The sequence below is a fragment of the Aspergillus chevalieri genome, chromosome 1 (assembly GCF_016861735.1).
Source record: "Aspergillus chevalieri M1 DNA, chromosome 1, nearly complete sequence".
Lineage (NCBI taxonomy): Eukaryota > Fungi > Ascomycota > Eurotiomycetes > Eurotiales > Aspergillaceae > Aspergillus > Aspergillus chevalieri.
In genome coordinates, this window is record NC_057362.1 from 2,520,430 (window position 1) to 2,543,530 (window position 23,101).

The window sequence follows — 23,101 nt, forward strand, 5'->3', positions numbered from 1 at the left end:
AATTGCGCATCTTGGATATCGGGACGAGATCCAAGTCCAACTGCCCATATCCAACAAATATCAAAATTCGCTAGTTTACCCTATTCCAGACGATCAGGTGACAGTTGTAAAGCTGACAAAGCCCTGTTTTGAAACCAAAATTTTTCATGTTTGGTTATGACAATACTATTCTGCACTTTCCCCTACTTACTGGATGAAATAATAAGAAATGATCTTGTATTCATTATTGAATACTATTAAAATGATAGATCTGGCATGGATTGTAGAGTAGATAAGGCGTGGTTGCGAGTAATTTTATGATTGTTAGTTGATCCATGCAGTCAGGGTGACAATATATATTTAACACGGTGCGAACCAAGCATATTTTCTCGCAAAGGGCTTCAGTACAACATTAATCTACAAGATCTCGCCAAATTTCCTTTGAAATAGCACAGGAAGATAGAGAAAAACATCATAAAGCTAACTATATATAACGTTAACCTCAACTCAATATGGTCATATATAAAAGTACAGAGAGAACTACACTCAAAAACCAGATTCGATGGACTTAATGGTATTCATTTTAATTTCCATGATCGAGGAATTTTGCTGATATCCAACAGATCGAGTTGGACATCCAAGTCCGCAATCTGCGGATGTGATAGTTGGATATTATATGATCTGTTGGATGCTGCCGCAGCCTAATCCGACGTATTTAAGGAACTCGTATCCTTGACTCTCCAGGATTACCAGAGAAGAAGGGACGATGCTCGGCTAGTGGGGAATAGGGATCTTTCGTTAGTAGCCAATTAGCTGCCACTCTCCTCCACCGAGTGCAAAAGCACAGAAGCATGGTTGATATGTAGTTACTACGTACTAGTATATATGCACTCCGGAGTACATATGTATATGATGTCCCTACTACGTAGAGAAATATTCCAATCCTGATTGATTGATGTAGATTAGTCATGTGCTTTGAGTCACAACTTCAACATTGCAATCACCGTTACCACCGTCTCCATACCCCTCTACCTACATGCTCAGTTGCCCTAAGTGGTCAAGAAGCAATCAGAACCGTGATAACGATGCTGGGCCATGTGGTGTCACCATCCAAGATGGCGCATTTTGCTGCATCTGCAAGGCCGGAGTCGCTAAGTACCCATCCTCGTCGCCCTCCTCGTTCCAGCTTTGCAAGTGTGGCCATCCGTAACAGCCCACAAACGCCTTTCAGGTAGCTTCCGTTTTCATTAGGAGTCACCTTTATTATATTCTAAAGACCCAGGCGCTCAACCGTACCTTGCTTTGGAACTATATGAGCTCTCGAGTTCCGAACCCACCCTGCCTGGGGTACGTCCTACCGACATGGGTCTTAGCGATTCCACCTGTCCTCGAACGCGAACTATCCGAGAACTTGCCCGACTTATCAGAGATTATGCTGTTGTGCACATCCGAGGCACGCCAGCATCTAATGCCAAAGCTCTTATCTCGTTATTATGCCAATAATGAGCCGCGAAGGTGGTCGTCATTGCAAGCTGGATTGAGTGGATCAAAATGAGAAAAGATACCGTCGAATTTCTCCTCCGCATGTGCTGCCGTCAAGGTCATACAGGTGTCCTCAAAAACGAACTGCTTAATGAGAAGAACTATGATCTGCTATTCAATGAAGCGCAGGTAACTCATGATGATCCCTACTTCTGGTATGTCATAATAAAGGAACGCCTAGGAATGCCGGGGGGGGGGCGCTTTTGTATTTTCGCATTTTCGCTAGCTATGGCAGCCCTTCAATGGGCGCGCCAGATTATCCCATCATCACTACCCCACCAATTCTCAAGAATCAACAACGTATTTCTCTGGTCGTTCCTCACTACAATGTCGGTCACAACGTTTCTTTGTTTTTCAAGGAGGCGGAGTTCCACGACACTGTTGAGAAGTATCTTCAGTTTAAGGAGTTTACTATTGATGAGGACGTCCGCCGGTATATTTCGAGCAAACAAATGGACATCCCGGTGTCTCTGGAGGGATACCCCGATTTGTGGAGCAGGTATGATTGCGGAATTTAAGAATTCTGATAGGACATGTGCTAATTGTCCAACTAGCATTACCGCGTCAATCTTTATCGTACTGGTCTAACACACATCACATGGAAGGACATAGGCCCGGCTTTCGAAAAGGATGATCAACTCTTCGCCATCCTAACCTCCAACATCTCTGGTCGTTGCTCTCCATCTAGGAATACGATGCCAGACATTGATGCCGATATAATTGATGAGTGTGACTTTATATCCAAAACAGCAAGCAGAACCTGGAGGCCTTTGCTAAAAAATAAATCAGAAAAAACAAATGTGTGGCCCTCCAGGCGGTCCCATCATGAGTCTATGGAAGGCACCCATCTATGTGATGGCTCAACACCGGCTCACCGCCGCATCAACAGCCGATATAGGCAAATGGTGCTAGCACGCCAAATGATGCTATATGAGCAACCAAGGCAAACGGGGGTATAAACCTTGTCGTACAACGCCTACAAAACTTCTTCATCGTCTAGATAGAATTTCCTTTTTTCTTCCTTCTATATTCTATATCCTGGTGATGGTTACACTAGTTCAGATATTCTAGTCCGAGCCCGTATGCTAATCTCGAGCAGTTTTGGGCTTTGCGTGTGCGGTTTAACGTTGTTTATGATGATGTTTCTTCGAGAAAGGCCGATACAGTAGACTACAAGACAACATCCTTCTTGGGAAGAAACGGAAGCGTATATACACATTAACCCTAGCTTGCCACCAAATCTATCCACAACAACATACAAACAGAAAGACAACCTAGCCCCTCTTCTTCTTCATCAAAGTAACCTGCGTAACAAGCACCAATCCACTCCCCACAAACACAGCAACCCCACTGAACACCATCGCAGCCCACCACCCATACCCATCAATCAACGCCCCACAAATCGGCGTCCCCGTCAAACCCGACACCCCCACCAGCAACAACGCCATCCCCAAATACGCCCCAATCAAACTAGGATGCGGCGCAATCTGCGCAATGCACGGCGATAGTAACGAAACAATCGCTCCTGAGAAAAACCCATACAGCGCAGCGAACACGATAATCGCGGCATTAGATTTTATCGCCATCCAGCATAAAAGGAGGACACCGGTGCAGGTCCCCGAGATAAAAAGTAGCGTGAAGTTGCCGAAGTGGTCGGCGAGGATGCCCGGGATGATGCGGCCGACTATGGAGGCGGCGTTTAGGATGGAGAGCATGTAGGAGGCCAGGCGCGGAGACATGCCGCGGTATGTGGCGTAGGTTTCGATGTAGAAAAATGGGGTGAACATACCCCAGATTAGGAAGAAGAGGGAGGCAATTGTTAGGACGTAGCTGGGATCGCGGAACGCTGAGAGGACTAGGATGTTTCCTTTGCGGGGAGGCAACCGTCTTCGCACCGTTACGCATGCTATCGCGAGAAGCGCTAGGATGATAAATCCCGCAATGCGCACTCCCCAGCCAAACGCAATACTGCGTATCTGGATGAGATTGTTCAAGGCTATCGGAAATATCACACCCCCAAGCGATGACCCGCTAACCGCTATACCCATAGCTAGGGCTCTCCGGGTCCTGAAATACTGTCCGACAGCAGCCATAGCCGGAGCAAACATCATGCCGCAGCAGAGCCCACCGAGGATTCCTTGCGCGAGCATGAATTGGTAGTATTCCTTGCACAGGGAAGTCATCATCACGGCGAAGACGAGGAGTAGTGCTGGGGGAATGATGATCTGGACAAAGTCAGTAATCAAACTTAAGAATGTCTCACTAGCAGCGACATACAATAGCACCTATCCGGTCGAACAACGGACCCCCTATCACGCCTCCGGCATAGAGGAAGAATACCTGCACAGATCCAATCCATGAGATAGTAGACGACGACTCATGGCTCAGTTGGTGGCCCTGGTAATAATTCTGGTATACGCTGGTTCAATGAGCATACATCAATCAAATCCCCAGTTCCGGCAACAAAGCATACCCATAAGCATTCAGGTACCCAAACGTGCAAAACAGCACACAAAATGCCCCGGCAACAACCCCCCACGCCTTAACCCCGCCCTCCGGGAAATCATCCAGCTGTGGAGGTGTCTGTTCCTTCTCGATGTCATTCTCGGTGGCCACCATTTTCGGGTGCTTGTATCCAAGTGCTTCTCTTCTGGCCGAATCCGAGAAAAGTCGAAATAAAGGATGCACCCATATCTGCAAACACTGCGATCATATTATATTCCATCCCCGGATAACCGGCAACAAGGCGAAGTTTATCCCAGGGGGGAAATTGTAAAAACTGGATCGGCTTCGGGCGTCGGGTGCCTCTTTCGTAACAGCGAACACGAACAAAGAGAATAAGCGCCCCAAAAGAGCAATCGCGGAAGATCGCCAGATCTAGGCGAGGTCGCTAGCGATCGGGGACAAAGATTTTACTAGAGGGAATGTAGAGATTTGTTTACTTTCCGAGCCGGTGGGATACATATGTATTGATATTTCCGGGGGGTAGAAACAATATGACCGAATCGGGGAGGAGCGGGGAGCGGGGAGGAAATATATCCGAGGAGCTTAATAAAAGGAGTTTAATCAAAACACAAGCTCAAGCACCAGACAAGCCTTGGATATATACATATATATATATATCATTACCGTCATTATGTACTACTCATATGTACTCAGTACTATGTCCAATATGTACACCCCATATCAATCACCGCTCACTTAAAGAGGCAGGAAGTTCCTCCTAGTACCACTCTTCCCCTTCCCTCCGGTATACTTATTAAACTCCTGCGGTCCCTCCTCAGAGATCAAATACCCATTCGCACAAGAACTAAACGAAACCTTGGGCTGTCGCGCATAGAATCCATCGAACTTTTCATCCAGCGCCTGCGTCAAATTCGCAACCGCACCCGCAGGATGCAACTGCTGCCACGGCTTGCGACAAGCATCACCATCACAAGATTTGAGCACCATCATCAGCGCGTCCAGACGAGGAATAATCTGCCCGATTGGCCGATTCGCGATCTTAAAGTCCTGGTGGGCTTGCGGGTTCGCGGCGAGGTTGACGGTCTGGTGCGGGTCCGCTTTCATGTTGAAGAGTTCTTTCTCGTTGGTGCACCAGACGGAGTAGTAGACGCTGTAGGAGTCGGAGATGAGGCGCAGCGCCTTGTAGGTGTTGTTCTGGAATTGGGTGTCTGGCTCGGCGGGGACGTTGCTGTAGTGCCCGTAGATGCCTTCGGGGATGGCGAGGCCCCAGTATTCGATGGCGGCGTGCTCGGTTTTGGCGTCGCGGGTGTCTTCTTGGGTAAAGGGGAGACGCTTGCCGTCGAGGCCTGGTCGACCGCCGGCGCCGGCGATGTGGAGGAAGGTTGGGGCGATGTCGGTGTGACTGGTCACGACGTCTAGGGTTGCGTTCTCGGCGATGCCAGGGCCACGGATGGCGAAGGGGACGTTGATGTCGGTTTCTACATTATTAGCATAGAACTCACACAGTTGGTAGTGAACGACTTACCATAGCCACAGTTCTTCCCGGGGTTCATCCGATGTTGTCCAATATGATACCCATTGTCTGCCGAAAACACAACATAAGTGTTATCCAACACACCCGCCTTATCCAGCTGCTCAATCAGACTCCCAATCATCTCGTCAACAGCCTGCAGTGCACGCAGCCGTCTCCGCCCGAATTCATCATTGTATTGAATAAGCGTCTCATTCAACTCGGGTAAATCCTTCACCCACCCCACTGCGCCCTGAATGGGGTTGTTAAAGCTCGCATCCCGAGGAATCTGGTAATCAGGGAACAAGCCAGCATGGCGCGGCGCAAACTCCGGCTCACCAAACCAATTTGTGTCACGACTGGGATCGTAAGAACCATTCGAGTGAGGCGCCGTAGGCGCAACAGTCAAAAACCAAGGCTTGTCCTTGTGTCCGATAGCCTCGTCCAGGAACCCGCGAGCCTTATCCGCGATGACATCTGTCGAGTACTGTCCCTGGTAGCTGACCGGTTTGCCGCCGTTACGGGTCATCTGCGCGTCGTAGTAGCGGTAGGTGTACGGGTCGAGGAGGAAGTCGGAGCTATTGAAGCCTTTGGCAGGCGGGTTGTTGTAGTTGGTTGTGCTGTGCGCGTTCCACAGCTTGCCGACATAGTAGGTGTTGTAGCCGGCTTCTTGCAGCCAGATGGGGAGGTAATTGTCGTTCCAGCCGGCTTCGACGACGCGGGGGTAGCCGCCGTAGGGAGGGTTTACGTCGGTGATGTTGGTGTTGTGTGGCATGCGGCCGGTCCAGATGTTGGCGCGCGAGGGGCAGCACAGCGCTGTTGAGCAGTAGTGCTTGGGTAAGGTGGTTCCTTTTTGGACAATTTGTTTCTTCACAGTTATTAGTTCCTATTCCAACATCGCTCTAACACAATTGAACATACCTGAAGCTGGGGCATATAATCCGGACTCCCCATATGCTTATCCTGATCATCCGTCAAAATAAACAAAATGTTAGGCTGGGTACTAGCCACAGCCAGACCGGAGAATAGCAGGGTATTCAGAAACTTCATCATGCAGTCGTCTGTTTCTCTTTCTGTTTCCTTTCACTGCTCTTGAACGGCTTGACACAGAAACCAGCCCAGTTCATCTCGAGCAATGACCATCCTTATATATCCTTTCTACCGCCCGAGATCACCTCTACCATCATCGCCTGAGCCAGAGCCAAAGTCTAAGCTCGCCTGACTCTCTTCTCCACAATCCACCCCTCCACACCCGACGCGCAGCCCATTCCCCCGTTATCCCCCATACGAGTACAAAAGACGAGGGCAGAGTCAGTCCATCCGTGCAGAGATCATCACATCGGCAGAGATAGGTACTCTGTCTGGCGCGGGACGGAAAATATCGTACTTGAAAGGGTACAGGGAACGATTGCGAGAGCGCAGCTGTACATTGCGCGAGATGAAGTGCAATTGGCTAGGAGATATGATAACATCAATAGTCCAAAAATGAGGTGATTGCTGGAGCGAGGAATACATATGATCAGCGGAGGTAATATCAAAGTCAATTTGGATGGCCAGTGTAAGAACATAGTATTCGGGTACTGAGAGTAAGGCGAGGCTTTGGTGATTTGCACTAAGAGCACACCATCGGGTCCACCGCCGATCAGATATAGGGCCCCGAGTATTTCCCCGTGCCTGTGTTATCATAGCAGAGCATAGCGAAGTAGACAATAGAATAGACAATACTCCATTAACCGGTTCCTGAACCGAAATCCAATAATGCTTTAATATACATCAATGCAATATCATCCAACGAAAACGCCAACATCAGGACAGTAACACAGTAACAGATGAAAGGATAGGGAAAAAGAATGAAAAGACGTTGAATGTTAACGTCCACTCCGACCGGTCACGTCCATCGTACTCTCAATGCCCTCCCACGGCAGCTCATCATCATCGTCCTCATCCTCTACTGCAGGCTCAGTGTTTTTCCGAGCAGATGCAGACTTGTGAGTCGACGCTGTCACATCTCCACGCTCACCGGAGTTATCAATCCCGATGGACTGCAGGGTCTGCTCCATTTCCCGTTCCGTCATCTCGCGTCCATCTTGCTTCTGCCCCTCCAGTACGTCATACAACGCATAGATTTGATCCGCTTTCATATCGACGTCTTTTAGCAACTTCTCGATTCTCTCTCCGAGAGTCTTGCGTTGTCGCTTGCCCAGAGACGCATCGAGTTTATTGTACGCCGCTTGGTAGGTTGCCAGCTGCATCTTCAGGTGCGACAGTTCATCTTCCAATGCTTTGAGGACCGTGGCCAGTGCGATGGGAGGGTCCTGCGCGGGACGCAGAGTGGGCTCTTCGTTGTATACAGTGGGTTCCGGCATGCGCTCCGACACCGGGATGGGTTTGGGCACTTGGACCTCGTGGGTGTGGTCGCAACTGCTACCAGCGGGGATGATGCGCTGACACACCGTGCAGTTCTTGCCATTGTGCTGTGCGATTCCATCCAATGCGCGCTGTGTCGCTTCGGGCAATTTCGACGGGTCCTGAGCGGCCAGGTCTGCATGACGGATGGTGATATCGGGAAGGATAAAGGCAGAGGTCATCTCCTCCATGTCGCGACGCCGTCTCCGAGGAGAAACAAAGTTGGGACCGTTGTCCGAGTGTCGCCGTTGACGCTCTTTGGGCACGGTAAGGTTGCCATCTTCAGGCGCGCTTGCTTTGGGAGTCGCTGTAACATCGCCAATGGCGGAGGTAGGTCTCGGAGGTGCTTTGCTAGTGTCTTTCAAAGACGACTTCCGTGGGACAGGGGCCCTCGAGCTCTGGCGGGTAGTGTTCGAAGTCTCATGCGTGGCGGTGGGTTCCTTGGGAAGACCCAGCCGTTGTTTTCGTGCCAGTCGCTCCTCTTCGAGAGTCTTTCGCAGTTGGGCAATTTCGCGTTCCTGCAGGACAAACAGTTAGAGACAGTCAAATCGTAGAAAAAAAGACGAATCTTACGTCAATAAAGCTGAGCAAAGTCAAGTCCTGCTCCCCCTGAGAAAGTTTCCTCGTGTGTCTAGTAACTTCCTCTGTTGTAGTTTCGACAGGGTCAGTGACATCGACTTCCTCCACAACTACCCGCTTAACGCGTTTGCCAGTATTCGGCTTCTTCTTGTCAGATCGGTCGGCCGATCGGCTCTCTGACTTCTGCTTCCTGGTGCGCGGAACATCAAGCGAGAACAAGGCCTCTTCAGCCCGCTCCTTCTCGAGTCGCGAGATCTCCTTGTCCACTTGGGTCGAGATCTTGCTACGGGTGTCTTCGTCGCGCGTAGGCTTCAACCTCGAACGCGTGCTCCTCGTGGTAAGGTCTCTCGTGTTGCGACTGACATCGGCACTGCGTTGTGTGTTGGTTTGTGTATCGTCATCGATCTCATCAGTAGCAACGCTTTGCTCTGTCCGGCCAGTGTCATCACGGGTTCCCTGGGTGTAGTTTGTAGATCTAGCAAGCTGAGACTTGAGTTCTGCGTTCTCGCGCCTCAACTTCTCGTTCTGGTTTTTAAATTCCTGTGCCTCAAGATAAGCGACACCCAATTGGGAGACTGCCATATCGCGCTCGTGAGTCAATTTATTGAGCGTAGACTCGGAAATTTGAGCCTTTCGGTCGATGATGTCCAATCTGTTCTGCAAAGCGAGATTCGTGGCTTCCAATTTCTGATTCTCGCTGGCCAACCGACTGTCCCGTCTGTACTCCTCTTCCGAATCGTAGTCCCTCCGGCTGTACTTGTCCTTGGGACGAGACCTATCCGACTTGAGGAACGCATTCTCCTGACGCATATCTTGAATCTTCTTTTCTGCATCGGACTTTGCATGTTCCAATTCAGCCACTCTCTCCTGGAGAACTCTCAATGAAACAAACAGAGCCTTTTCATCATCCGGAACTGGCACCGCATCTAGAGGAAGATGCTGACGGGAGACCGATGTATCAGGGTCTTGCGACGGGGACACAAACCGCGTTGATCGCATCTTCTTATGGCTAGGCAAAACCGGAGTTCCATCTTCATAAACCCCAGAGACAAGCTCTGAAAGATTAGGCAGATCCGGCAACAAAAAAGACTGATGAGTAAAGGTGTCCCCAGCCCCGTTACCCGCAACACTGCGCGTGCTATTCGACAGTTTCCCACCGGGACGCACCTCCCTCGATGCCCGTTCAACAGCCTCAGCAATCTGATGCGAAAGATTCGCGTTGCCAAAGCGCGTCGACCGCGAATTACCACGTCCAGGCGAAGGCCGTTGCTCATCACCCGTAAACGAAATATCATACGGATCACGCGCCCTAGCATGCATCTCGGAAAGCGTCCGTTTCGGGGCATTCGATTGCGGCTTGATATTCTCCTTCTGCGCCTGACTCGCCCTCCGCACCTGGGCATCCTTGCGTAGATTCTCGCTAACCGCTCGTCGAGGCTGGGCGCGCATTGCTGATTTCTGTGGCGTGTGCGAAGTCGGGTAGTCAAGACGAACTGCAGGCGAAGACGAGCGAACGCTATTCTCGAAGCTCATGAGCGAATTCCGTGAATCTTCCATATGACGCGTCGGGTTCGAAGATACGCCCCTGCCCAGCTCGACGGAGAGTTCGTCGTCCAGGAGGTCGTCGTGGAGGTCGTCGTCGGATGAGGAACCGGCGTTGGAGAATTCGGGGAAGGCGCGTTCGATGGCGGAGGTGTTGATCGCGTAGTCGGGTTCTTCGTCGTCTGCTCCGTCATAAGAGTGATGGTTGTTGTGGTTCTTGCGCGCGTTGCTGGTCATGTTGGGGAGACGCGGGCTGTTGTTGCCGTGGTTTGTGGATTGGAGAGCCTCGTGTTCGGGGTCGAAGTCTGAGCCAAACGACGCGAAGCTGCCCGTGGTGTTGTCCATTAGGGCAATACCTAGTCCGTAGTCCTTGTAGCAATTGAAAACTAGGGACGTTAGACGTTAATGTCCCCTAGTTCAAAACAAACAAAGGACCAAAATGGAGCATGGCAAAGCAGTGGAGAGTGGATGACAGCATCAGGAGTCTAAAATGTGCGGTGGCTGGGGAAGGTTTGTTTACACGGCAGAATGTCACCGCCCGAGTCGCCATAACAAAACATTCATTTGCCTCACTATTGTAGTAACTGTACTCCGTAGCAATAGATATACCACCAAGTTTATGGCCAATATCTACAATTAAATACCATAGCCTTCCAGATATGTAAATGTCCAACCAAATTGTTAACACAATCCCTCCAACGCCATGCTAGCCCGCTAATTCGGGGCTTATATCCACTAATGTCCGGGGAATTAAAAGATCGTAATCGTCATACTCGTAACTAGGTGTACAATTGAAATCAAGAGTTTTGGTGGGAAGCCGCAGTAGTCGTGTCGGAGGCGTTGTTGCCGGAATGCTCGGCGGGCTGCTGGGAGGGATGCTCTGGAGCATGCTCTGAAGTGTGCTCCGAGGTGTGTTCCGAGACGTGCTCAGCTTGCTCCTCTCTTGGTCGAGGCATGGTTGGCGTCGTTGGTGTCAAGTCACCGATTGGACTCGCAACGTCGACCTGAATAGTAGGTAGGAGGGAGAGTTGAGGCAGTTGCGGAGGCCGACTTCTTTCCGTACTCTGACTCGTCTCGTTAATTTGTGCAGTCTCGTCTTGTTCGTCTCTTGTCTCGTTTTCATTCGAGCCCGTTGTCTGGCCAGCCTCTCCCGTCAGGTTCCTGCTTCCTCTCGCATCCGAACCGAACTGCGCCACGACCGGGCTTGAATATGCAGGTGCCTCTCCCCAGTCCAAAAAATCATACTCCGGAGGAGGCGGAGCACCGGTAGTATCCAGCTCCTCTTCCGGAATGGACTCAGGACGGCTATTCGAGCGAGACCGCGCGGAATGCATCGATTGCCGCTGAGACACCACAGGAGTCAGAGTATCTCCATCCGAAGTAACAGACGATCCCGAAACAAGAGATGAGTACGATTCACCACGGTAATGAGCAAGTTCACCCGTAGATCCATCCCCCGAGCTCTGCAACAGAGGGCGGTTATCAGAATCAGACGAATTATTCCTCAGACGCGAACCATCATGCCGCACGCGGCCCAAAGCAGCGTAGTTAACACTGGCGATCCGCCTATCCCGACCACGGCTCTGATGTTCTGCCAGCAATGTCGTGGCCGATTGATTGCGGCTGTTGTTCCTTCGAGCCTCCGAACGACTGCGATCGCGGATGGTGCTCTGCAAGCGAAGTTCCTCCAGACGAATAAAATCGCCCCGTTGCCGGGCCTCACGACGCGCCTGTCGTCGAGCCTCACGCTCAGCATGTTCCTGTCGCCGCTGCACTCGAATCTGATACAGCGATTCCATCAACTCCTCTCTCCGCGCCTCCTCCTCCTCAGCGGTCTCGGGAAACTCCACCACAACATCCATACCCTCCCGTTCACCTTCCCGGGCGATAATCTGTTCTTCGGGCTTGGGATTCGCAGAGTACGGAGGCAGCGTGATCACCGATCGAACCGAGGTCTCACGACGGACGCCATTCGTAGCATTGTCAGTCGTGTTCATCTCCGATCCACCTCCACGACCCGAGCCGTGGTATGCCGTGTCCCCGGTCTGATTGGACGACGATCCATTCGACAACTGGCCATATGACCGGCCGGCATTCCATCCATTCCATTTATCTTTAAGGCGTTTCCCGGGGATGTATTTGGGAGCATAGTTCATTCGACGCAGGGTACGGAGGAGGAAGAAAAGGATGACCCCGACGGTGATGGCGAAGACGAGAACTGCAGCGACCTAGCAGAGTTAGCTTTACTTCATCATCATCATCATCATCATCATTGAACAGAGAAAAACATACAATGATAGCAGCATTCGTTCTCGCCGACATCCCCCCCGAATTATCCTTCCCTGGATCAGTATTCCCAGAATCCGGACTACCCTGGCTGTCGGCTCCTGAATTCGCACCCTGCCGGGCCTCCAACCATTGAAAATGGGGAGGAATGTACATAATTTATTCTTTAACTGCTTCCAGGCAGTGTTTGAAAGACGCCTCCGAAATCCTGGGTGACAGAGCATGCAGACCAGCTGTAAGCAGATGGAGACTGCCGCTGACAGTTGTATGTGGCAGACGATGCGGATAGCGGAGAAAAAAGAGGCGATGCAGGTGTACAGGCAGAAAAATAGATGTAGATGCGATATGTTAATAATGCCAGCTCAGAGGACAGCGAGAAGATGACATGCAACAGCAGAAGAGAGAGAAAGAACCGGAGAAAGAAAAGAAATCTAAGAGGCGCAACCGTGGATCCAGCGCTGTATTCGGCTTTACAGGAACCAGCCACAGGATTTTGCCATAATACAAGTATCGTACTTGTACAGAGCACTACAGAGTATATTCGCAGATTATATGAAGCGTAGATGCAGAATATTCTGTAGAAACCTCGAATAAAGAGGTAAAATAACAGCACACCACTTGAAACAACCAATATTCTCCCGATTCATCTTCTTTGCTCTCTTTGAGATCTTCCTCGGCGGTTATTTTTAGAACAGCGCTTCGTACCTGTCCTTGTATGTGTGAATGCATTCCTATTAAAATTGAAAATCCAATAGACAATAGTAGGAACAATAGAACAGGCAGCTGTATATTATCGATATTCACTATCAGTATGGAATATGCACTGGAATGCTTCAACTCTATTAACAAGAATCTGGGGTATGGAATGCTAATGATGCACTTGATGTCTCAGGCCACAACGCCAACGCCTTTATCATAAAAAACCATTAAGAAATAAATTACATACAGTCCTCCACCAACGCCCTCAATTTACCCCCATCCCGTCTAACAAGCTCCCCATACTCCCCCTGCTCAACCAAACACCCCTGCTCCAGCACCACCACCTGGTCCGCAATCTCCATCATCTCCCGCGCATGCGTAATGATAACCACCGTCAACCCTAGCTTCGCCTTAACCAGCTTCCTAACCGTCTGCCGGATTACTTCCGCGCTGGTCGGATCCAGGGCCGAAGTCGCCTCGTCGAGGATGAGGATCTGTGGTCGTCGTACGAGAGCTCGCGCGATAACCAGACGCTGTGCTTGGCCACCTGAAAGCCCAACGCCGCCGTCGCCGATTTCAGTGAGGTAGCCGGAGGGTAGGGAGGTGATGAAGTCATCGATACCGGCGGCTTGCGCTGCAGCGTGGATGTTGCGCATGCTGCGGAGGGGGGAGTTGATGTCGAGGCCGTAGCTGATGTTTTCTTGGATCGTGCCGGGAAAGATGGTGGGTTGCTGGGAGACAATTGAGACTAGAGAGCGGAGGATTGGGATGTGCAGGTGCCGGATGTCGACGCCTCCTAGGGAGATTGCTGGGAGGTTGCTGGTGGACGGTGGTGATTCGTAGAGAGACAGTAGCAAGGACGCGATTGTCGATTTGCCCGACCCGGATCTTCCGACTATGGCGGTACATGAGTCTTTAGGGATTGTGAATGAGATATCTCGTAACACGAAAGTATCGTCGCGCGATGGATAGCGGAAATTCAGACCGGTGATTGTCACAGGAGCGGCTCGAGAGATGCCCATGCTGGCCTTGTGTTCATGCGATACACCTTCCGGGAGGTTTGCGAGACGCAATAGTTGCGCTGCCATGTCGCGCGAAGTGCCTATTTGGGGAACTGCATGAGGTTAGATGTGGTTATAAAAAAGAGTAAACAAGATACTCACTCCATGATAACACAGTTCCCGCATATCCAATACTAAACAGCAGCATCGAAAACGTCGTCATTATATCCTTGACAGTAAACTCTGCCAACGACACCAAAATGGCCCCATAGTAGAAAATCAGAGCTGTTCCACGTTAGCAAAGCCCTGAAAATACAAAAGATATCACTCACCACTGACAAATATGATGGTCGACTCAGCAAGCCCAAACAACACCCCAGTATACCCGGCCCTCTTGAACCCCATCGACATACACTTCCCCGCAGCCTTGATATGCTTCTTATGAAAAAAGGACTCAAGTGTCAAAGACCTTACCGTCTTCACCTCCGAAAAAGCCTCAACAAAAACCTCCCCCGCACTCCTCCCAGCCTCAATACACCTCTTCTCCCAATACCCACTCGTCCTCTCAAACCCCCTCGTAATAGCATAAATGACCGGTCCACACGCAAGCGTCACAAGCGTCAACTTCCAACAAGAAACCAGACTCCAAATAACAGCCAGCACAGTAATCGTAGCAGCCACAAGCACAAAGCCAGCAAACCGGCCAACCAAGTTCCGCATGTCCTCGCCGTTCTGATCCAGACACGCAACGAGTTTGAAAGGCGCGTTGGCTTCGTCTTCAAACCATTGCTTGGGTTGGTCGAGGACGCAGCGGAGGGCTTTCTTGCGGAGAGAGTCGACCCAGGCTTCGCCGCAGAGTTCGAGGAGGTAGTGCATGAAGAAGGAGACGGTTGCGTCGCCGATGGCGACTCCGAGGATGGCGAGGGACCATCTTGTTGCGCTGGCGTGTTCGTCGTAAAAAGTTCCGAAGAGCTCAGACATGCAGTATGAGAAGAGTGGTGTTGCGCTTGCATGGCAGAGGGCGCAGACAAAGCCTATCAAGAGGAGTAGGCGCTGCCAGCTGGTCAGGTTCGGGACTATCGTTTTCATTATTCCATAGATCGATGTTTCATGCTGCTGTTTCGAAAGGCGTTCCGGCTTCGTTTGACTTCCGTAAGGGTTGATAGACTTTCGACGATTCGGGTCTATAGGCTGGAAAGGAGCGACTGAGAGATGACGGTCTTGGAGGTCCATGAGCACCGATTTCTGCTTGTTGATGCGAGCCCTATTAAGCCGACGCATCGGGATTCCAGGTTGATCGAGAATATCCTCATCCCCAAAACCACCGTTTCGGGTGGGGCTTAGTAGCAGCTCCTGAAAAACCGATTTCCGATGTCGCCCATAGGGTGCGGTGGGTGACTTTAGAGGAAGGTCAGGTATGTTCTCGCTCGTCTCGCGTAGACTCTCCGCTATTAAGGTATTATTATCCGAGGTATCATCCGTAAGGTTGTGATTGGTAGAATCACGCATCGTCCCGTGCAACGCCTTTGCAGCGAAGGGGTCGCTTTCTGTGCCCTTTTCCAATGCGCTTCTGTACCCCGACTGCACGACAGAGCCATGCTCCATAACATAGACAAAGTTGTCGTCTTGGATCTGGGCCATATCGTGCGTGATAACAATTGTGGTTTTCCCCTTCCGCCATTTCCGAATCGCCTTCATCACGGCCATCCGATTGGCACTGTCCAGAGCGCTAGTTGGTTCATCCAGGATGAGAATCGGTGTGTCCCTCAGCCGTGCTCTTGCAATAGCTACTCGTTGCCGCTGCCCTCCACTCAAAAAGCTCCCACCACTACCAACACAGGTATCAATGCCGCGTGGCATGTTGTCGATAGTACTTTGAAGCATCGCCATATCAACGCAGTCTTGCACATCATCTTCACCAACGGGTTCGCCTTCTCGACATCCAAACCCAATATTGGTAAGAATTGACTCATTAAAAAGCACGCTCTTCTGTTCGAGGAGGGTTATGTTGTTCCGTATCCAGTTAATGCTGAGCGACTCAATCGGATTACCATCAATGTGAATTTCACCGGATGTCGGGAGGTAGAATCGCATGAGTAGTTGTCCAAGGGTGCTTTTTCCAGAGCCGCTTTTTCCAATCACGAATGTTGTCTCGCCTGCTGGGAAGAAGAAACTAGCTGAGTTTAAGACTGGTCTTTCGGGTTGTGATGCGTATGCAAAGGATGCCTGCAGGGTCAGCTTTTGATGGTAAAACAAGGATATCTGGTAAGACTTACATTGTTCACCTCGATATCGCCTTCGCAATAGTGTGGATACAGAGCACCCTCCGTCTCATCCGAAGGCGCATCTATCTGATAATTCAATGTTCCCATCAACGCCGCAGCAGCGACTTTACCCTTCTCCAACACAATAGCCTGCGGAAGCCCGAGCTCAATCGACTGCGCAGCTATCAAACAGGCCCAGAACGTCCGCAGAACCTCACCTGCTGACAATTTACCAGAACTTGCCAGGAAGCTCCCGTACCAGAATCCCTGCACGAACATACCAAACATCATCAGCCGTATAGTTGCTATTTGCAGAGAGTTGATGCGCGCGTGTCTCAGGTAGTGCATTGCGGATTTGTCGATTCGGAAGGAAAAGTTGCGGAGTTCGACTGATTGTGCGTTCAGACATTTGACGGTATCGATGGAGATGATGGCACTGTTTCCGATCTTTGAGGCGGTTGTAAGCTCGCTCTGCTGGGCTTCAATGCTGGGTTTCATTTTGGTTGAGAGGAAGGCGACCATAGCTGAAAATACGGGGATTCCAATTAGGGTAACCAAGGAGAGGTTCCAGGATGTGTAGAGCGCCAGTACCAGCGATGAGATGGTTCGGAAGGCATACTGCAGAACAAGGCCTAGCGGTTGGGATGTCGCCATTTGTAGATCGTGTATCTGTCTATCCTGATGTCAGCGTGCATCCATATTGTCGAATCGGGGATAACTCACGCTTGGAGACAAGACAAGAAAGCCGCGGTACCATTCTCCCGCCCTTCGAACCACTCAATCTCCCTCTCCAGCAGTCCCTGGAAAATCTTGCCACGAGCACTGGTAGCCTGCTGTTCTCCGAAAATAATGAAGAAAAGAAAATAACTTCCATTCAGAACCCAATTAGCAATACCAAGACCTGCCAGTTGCACGCAGCCAGAGACGACCTGATCAAGCAGCGTCTGGCTGGAGATACTGCCTGCACCAAACACCATGAATGTGTTGAAAAGATTCCCCAGAACTATTGCAAAGAGAGGCATGACGATACCGGCCAGAAGAGCGAGAAAAGTCGCCAACGCTAGCGTCAGGACGTGGTTTGCGGTCGTGAAGCTGAATAGGGACATCCAACCGTTCCGGTGCTGGCGTCTTCGTTCTGGGCGAGAAGTGCCTTTCGTAGGCCAGCGATTGGAGCCCATTGCTGGATTTGTCTGTTACTGCCTGTCAGTAACGATGTCGCAGAAGAGCATCTAGATAGTATCAAGTAGAATCAAGCGAAATCGTAAATAGATATGGGACACGAACCTGCAGCCATAGTGCCGTTGCAGACCCTGGTTAGTGAATCAACAGCTTCCTGATGCAGTAATATTCATAAAATTCTCAGCCTAGAAGAACAATATGATCTTCGTAGTATTGTTGATTAGTTTGATGTGGATTGTGGAGCGTTTTCTTTGTTCGTTCCCTGCAGTGTTCAAAGTCGGGACAGAGAGTGATGCTTCAAAGGCACGTGGTAGAAGCCGCCGACAAGCATAACACAAGTCTGGTCTGAGAAGGCGTATAACGGTCAGAACAAGTCGTTAAGATGGTTCATATTGAATGTTGGAAGGGAACTTTTTCCGAGGTTACTCCGACCCCAGGAAACATATTTTCGGGTTCCAGAATGCACTTGAGCAACATACCCCTCGCTTTTCTACCTTCTACAACGTGACTACGCTATTACTGCTGGTGATTGCAGTACAGACACCGGTATATCATTTTGTTTACAGCCATTACGCATTTGCTGCCAGACTTTTTCTCTACCAGTTCGGTCGTGGTGATCGAGCTGAGAGACGAATCATTAGAGCCTGCAGTGCCGGAGTCAGTTACAGTGCCTGGTTGAAGTGCTCATCTACGCTCTCGGATTGCTGCTGGTGGTCAGAGCAACTGAGTCTTGAGTCTGCGCTGCCATTCGGTGGGCCAGGTCGAGGGTAAGGGGTGATAGTAAGGCAGTGGCGGACGTTACTAGTCATGAAAAGGAGGTCATTTCCAAATCACAACATGAACCCTAGCATGAATTGGAATCGGATGGCAGGGAGAGAGCTGATCCCCAGCTCTCCTTAACAGTACTGATCCAACTGTAGAGCCTGGAGGCCATCAAAGTCTATCCGACTATCGCCGCAGCAGAAATGGGCGACAATATGGAGCATGTGATTCAAAACAGACAGGCACAGGAAGGCAGGCAGGAAGGCAGGCAAAGGAAGTGCGATATAACGAAAATTTCAATCTGAAAATGTCCATATGCATTAAGATCTTATTTGGTGATTGATTAGTCTACACAGATCACCTGATCAACTAGAGTCAGCCTTGTCCACAGGCCTTCTCAGTCACCGTGGCTTTTAAGAGATCGCCCAGCAACTGGAATTCGCTGCAATAGCACTGAAGACTCATCTTACATGTTTGTAAAAACCAGTCTCATACCGCAGACCACAAATTATTTTCTTCAGTATTCAGATATACGAGCAGCACAACACCTTGAACGACTCTACCGAATCCGACTTCCAAACTCGTAACTTTGCAGTAGAAGTGAACCATGCGTCTGCTCCACACCGATACACTCGAAATCAGCCAATTCCACCAGATCCCGCCATACGCCATCCTCTCGCACACCTGGGGAGATGATGGTGAGGACGTGACCTATGAGGACATCAGAGACAAGGTTCTCACGACAGGAAAACCAGGATACAGCAAAATCAAGAACACATGTTTGCGAGCCGCTGAAGATGGGTTGGACCATGTCTGGATTGACAGCTGCTGTATTGATAAATCTAGCAGTGCAGAATTATCGGAAGCGCTGAATTCAATGTACGCTTGGTACCAGGAAGCAGAAGTATGCTATGTCTACTTGGTCGATGTGCCACACGGGTCTGACCGGAGTGTGATTTCGAAAAGCAGATGGTTCACTAGAGGATGGACACTGCAGGAGCTGATCGCCCCGTCGGATGTGATTTTTCTGGATAACGAGTGGCGTGAGATCGGGACCAAGTCTGACTTGCGGGAGGTAATATCTGAGATTACTGGAATTCCGGTTAATATCCTCCTGGGCGATGATCCAGGTCAAGCCAGCATCGCCCAGCGGATGTCCTGGGCGGCAAGTAGGGTGACAAAAAGGATTGAAGATCGTGCTTATTCGCTCATGGGTCTCTTCGGAGTCAACATGCCTATGCTCTATGGAGAACGAGAGAGAGCATTCATCAGACTCCAGGAAGAGATCATGAAGGCTTCAAACGATCACAGCATCTTCGCATGGATGTCCCCTGAGACTAACAGCGGTCCTTTGGCAAGCTCTCCAAATGCATTTGCCGACTCCCGAGATATCGTCCTAGTCGATGCGTTAAATACATTCGACAACCACGCAACAGTGACTAGTCAAGGAATTCAATTGACGGTTCCATTTATGGGGGTAGGACAAGAGGCGGTGGGTCTCGCTATGCTCAATTGTGCAAGGAGCAGCAGACCAGGCTGGTTCATCGCAATCTACTTGCGAGATATATCATTGACAATGCGGAATTTCGAACGAGTTCGGTGCGAAGAGCTCAAACTGGTAAATCCAAAGAGCTTCAACCCACTTATCTACCCATCTCGCGAGATGTATATACGGAACAACCGCCCAAAGATAAAGGTGATACCTGAACGTTCAGAGATATGTGTGCTTGACTTGCAGGGAATACGTACCAACAACCTTCACTTTCATGCCGCATGGGAGTTGTCTAATGGGACACTCGCAGCTGCTATTCCTAAGATAGATGATACAATATGTGGTCGAATACTTGTGTCGTCTACTGATGGGGCTTGGTCCCGAATCTTGCTGAGGCGAAGTGAAGGACGCCTTTCTGCAGAGGTCTCGTCTATCGAGCCGCAACGACAGAGCGAGACGGGTGATATAACGCAAAGAGTCTCAAGTCAAAAGCGATTATCTGTTGCGATTCAAAAGAAATTACGGCAGAATAATCTCTTTTGGACAGTGCGGATCGGTCATGCGCCTCCAGAATGTGACCCCTACGAAGGAATACAGTTCAGCCAAATGATGGTGCTAGATAGAGCATCTGAAGACGAAGAACTCTTATTTGCCGCAAGTCATGGTGTTGAGCAGATCGTCAAGCTTCTCATTGCTCAGAAGGATGTAAAGATGAACTGCAAAGATTCCTTGGGGGCGTTAATTGCACGTGCTGCAGAAGGGGGCCACCTCAACGTTGTCAGGCTACTACTTGAGATTGGTGCCCAGCCAGAGTCTTTTGACATTGAGAGACGCAGTCCAATTCATTATGCCGCGGCAAATGGCCATACGGATATTGTCAGTTTATTGCTGGCTCGAGGGGTGAATGTCAACTTAAAGGATAAGGATCTGTGGACCCCGCTGGCCCATGCAGCAGCGAGAGGACAGGATTTGATGGTGCAGCTTTTCCTCAGCCGCTCGGACACCAGTATAGATATACATGACAAGTACAGGCGCACTCCACTACTGCAAGCGGCACGAGAAGGTCATGTCGAGATTGTCAAAATGCTTCTCGGGTCTGGGAGTGATCCGAACTCTGAAGACCAGGATGGCATGACTCCGCTATTATTTGCAGCACGCAATGGACACGAGGTCATTTTGAAGGAGCTTTTCAACACAGGAAAAGTTCACATCAACTTGGCGGGTGAGAAAGGGAGGCCTTTGCTACAGCTAGCAGCTGAAAATGGCAGAACAGAAGTCTTGCGTATGCTGTTCGCGACAGGGAAAGCTGATCCTCTGTTTCATAGGGCGAAGCTTAGTGGTCTGCCACTCCAGCTAGCAGCAAAGCATGGCCATGCATCCGTGATAAGAGAGCTGCTTGATACTCAGCCTTTGGATCGAAAAGATGGAGCTGGACTACTACAAGTAGCTGCAAGCAATGGGCATGCCGCAGTAGTACGGGAGCTTCTGGCCACGAAAGGAATCATTATGCATACCAGATACGAAAACGAAAACACATTGTTGCATCTAGCAGCTGAAAATGGACACAAAGACGTGGTTAAAGAGCTCCTCACGGACATAAGAGTCGATCCCGATTCCAAGAATAAAGAGGGAAAAACGCCCCTCCACGCAGCTGCAAGACACAGCCATATCGAAGTCATTCAGGAGCTACTTGCAACCGGAAGGACTTACGCAGACTGCAAGGATAATGTTGGAATGACTCCTCTGCAATTAGCGGCTTGTCATGGGAATCAATGGGTGGTTTGGCTGCTGCTGATCAGAAAAGATGTTGATGCCAATTATGAGCATTCACGAGGAATGACACCCTTGCGCTTAGCAGCAAAAAACGGGCACGCCGCGGTTACGCGTCTACTACTTGCTATAGGCATGGTTGACGCGGATGTCCAAGACTTGGAGGGGAAAACACCATTCTGGTGTGCGGTGGTGTATGGTCATCACAAGGTCATAAGGGAATTTCTTAAGGTCGGGAAAGGTGACTTAGACTCCACAGACGGCAGCCGATATCCAGCAGTATGGCACGCAGCGCTGTATGGAAAGGCAGCGGTCTTTGAAGAGTTACTCAATGTGGGAGAGGTGAACTTGGAGTCCACACCAGCTTCAAAATGGACATTACTCCATCTTGCAGTGATCCATGGTCGGAAATATTCCGTGGAGTTATTGCTTACAAAGGCCAAAGTTAACCCGCAACCAGAGGATAACGAGAAGAAAACACCATTATGGTTTGCCGCAAATCTTGGCCACTATGAGATAGTCGAAGACCTTCTTGAAATTGGCAAATGCAACCCAAGCTGTGAGGACAAAGATAAAACGACGCCACTGCATATGGCAGCAGCCAAAGGACATAAGGAAATAGTGAGGAAGCTACTTGCGACAGGTCAAGTTAACCCATGGGCAAAGGACAGTGCTGGGAAGACTCCGATCAGCTTGGCAAAACGCAATGGCTTCCGTGGAATTGTGGAGGAGTTCTCTAGAATAGACACAGCTGGTCCACGATATGAAAACAGTGGAAATACTTCATTGTCACGGCAGGTCAGTGAAGATAAGCACCAGGAAGTCATGGAAAAGCCGCTCGAGACAAACATGGCAAATGCTGTAGGAAAGAGGATGCTGATACGGAACATCTTTAACAAGAACAAAAAATGAGCAACACCGACTGTTTGCCAATATGGTATCTTTTGTGTAAGTATCTGAGCTAGACCTTCAAAAACATCTGGTCAAATCAATCACCTCCCACTTGCCAGTTTCGGTTAAGGGTAAGATCGGAATACTTCACCTCCCATCCCAGAAATACCCAGCTTCAACCTCTCCCCAAGCAACCGGCCGTGCAAAGATGATTCTCGCCGGCTTTCACGGTAAATTTGGCAAGAGGAATATTTCATCCATTGCGAGTGGGCCCTGTAGGACAACTGTAATACTTAGCCTGCATTTCATCCTAGTTAACATGAAGCTCATAATCGAAGATCAGTTGAGTCAATTGACGACAAAATTTCCCTGACGTCTGTCCCTGTTCAATACATCTCGAAATCTACGAGCACGTCAAAACGCAAGACATACATAATGAGCGATCTTGTGACTCACAAGACCAAGATTGAATGGTTATACCGCGTCCATCATACAACGGCGCAATGCCAATTAATGGCATTCAAGCCGCTGATACTTTCATCCCCTGGCCGCATTTCTCTTAATTCCTGTTGTCAAGCAAGAGACACATGATAGCTGAAGCTTAAAGGCGGAATCACGAACAAGCCATGCTGTATAACATACAGGCTGTCTTCAAGTTCGAGTTCCCCCTGGCAGACATGATGACATCCGCGGAGGGCCGCAGCCAGCAGAGATAAGAAGCGAAACTTTTCAC

The 23,101-nt window shown here is 50.0% G+C and overlaps 7 protein-coding genes across 7 annotated transcripts; 2 read left to right on the forward strand and 5 right to left on the reverse strand.

Moving 5' to 3' along the window:
* Positions 1-1,763: 1,763 nt before the first annotated feature.
* ACHE_10908S (uncharacterized protein) lies at positions 1,764-2,109 on the forward strand (the record flags this gene model as incomplete). Its single annotated transcript, XM_043284497.1, has 2 exons — positions 1,764-2,020; positions 2,076-2,109. 2 exons carry the CDS (start codon positions 1,764-1,766, stop codon positions 2,107-2,109), a joined length of 291 nt encoding a protein of 96 aa, XP_043132028.1.
* A 686-nt stretch (positions 2,110-2,795) lies between these two features.
* ACHE_10909A (MCT family MFS transporter) lies at positions 2,796-4,140 on the reverse strand (the record flags this gene model as incomplete). The annotated part of the gene is made up of 3 exons (XM_043284508.1): positions 2,796-3,746; positions 3,799-3,940; positions 3,995-4,140. 3 exons carry the CDS (start codon positions 4,138-4,140, stop codon positions 2,796-2,798), a joined length of 1,239 nt encoding a protein of 412 aa, XP_043132029.1.
* Positions 4,141-4,722: 582 nt separating this feature from the next.
* ACHE_10910A (sulfatase family protein) lies at positions 4,723-6,550 on the reverse strand (the record flags this gene model as incomplete). The annotated part of the gene is made up of 3 exons (XM_043284520.1): positions 4,723-5,465; positions 5,513-6,365; positions 6,419-6,550. 3 exons carry the CDS (start codon positions 6,548-6,550, stop codon positions 4,723-4,725), a joined length of 1,728 nt encoding a protein of 575 aa, XP_043132030.1.
* Positions 6,551-7,365: 815 nt separating this feature from the next.
* Positions 7,366-10,369, reverse strand: ACHE_10911A (uncharacterized protein; the record flags this gene model as incomplete). Its single annotated transcript, XM_043284531.1, has 2 exons — positions 7,366-8,421; positions 8,477-10,369. The coding sequence occupies 2 exons, from the start codon at positions 10,367-10,369 to the stop codon at positions 7,366-7,368; spliced, it is 2,949 nt and encodes a 982-aa protein (XP_043132031.1).
* Positions 10,370-10,821: 452 nt separating this feature from the next.
* ACHE_10912A (uncharacterized protein) lies at positions 10,822-12,466 on the reverse strand (the record flags this gene model as incomplete). Its single annotated transcript, XM_043284542.1, has 2 exons — positions 10,822-12,252; positions 12,317-12,466. 2 exons carry the CDS (start codon positions 12,464-12,466, stop codon positions 10,822-10,824), a joined length of 1,581 nt encoding a protein of 526 aa, XP_043132032.1.
* Positions 12,467-13,248: 782 nt separating this feature from the next.
* Positions 13,249-17,452, reverse strand: ACHE_10913A (ABC transporter ATP-binding protein; the record flags this gene model as incomplete). Its single annotated transcript, XM_043284553.1, has 5 exons — positions 13,249-14,123; positions 14,173-14,295; positions 14,343-16,236; positions 16,287-16,947; positions 16,998-17,452. 5 exons carry the CDS (start codon positions 17,450-17,452, stop codon positions 13,249-13,251), a joined length of 4,008 nt encoding a protein of 1,335 aa, XP_043132033.1.
* Positions 17,453-18,822: 1,370 nt separating this feature from the next.
* On the forward strand, positions 18,823-22,389 carry ACHE_10914S (uncharacterized protein; the record flags this gene model as incomplete). Its single annotated transcript, XM_043284564.1, has 1 exon — positions 18,823-22,389. One exon carries the CDS (start codon positions 18,823-18,825, stop codon positions 22,387-22,389), a length of 3,567 nt encoding a protein of 1,188 aa, XP_043132034.1.
* Between the last annotated feature and the right edge of the window lie 712 nt (positions 22,390-23,101).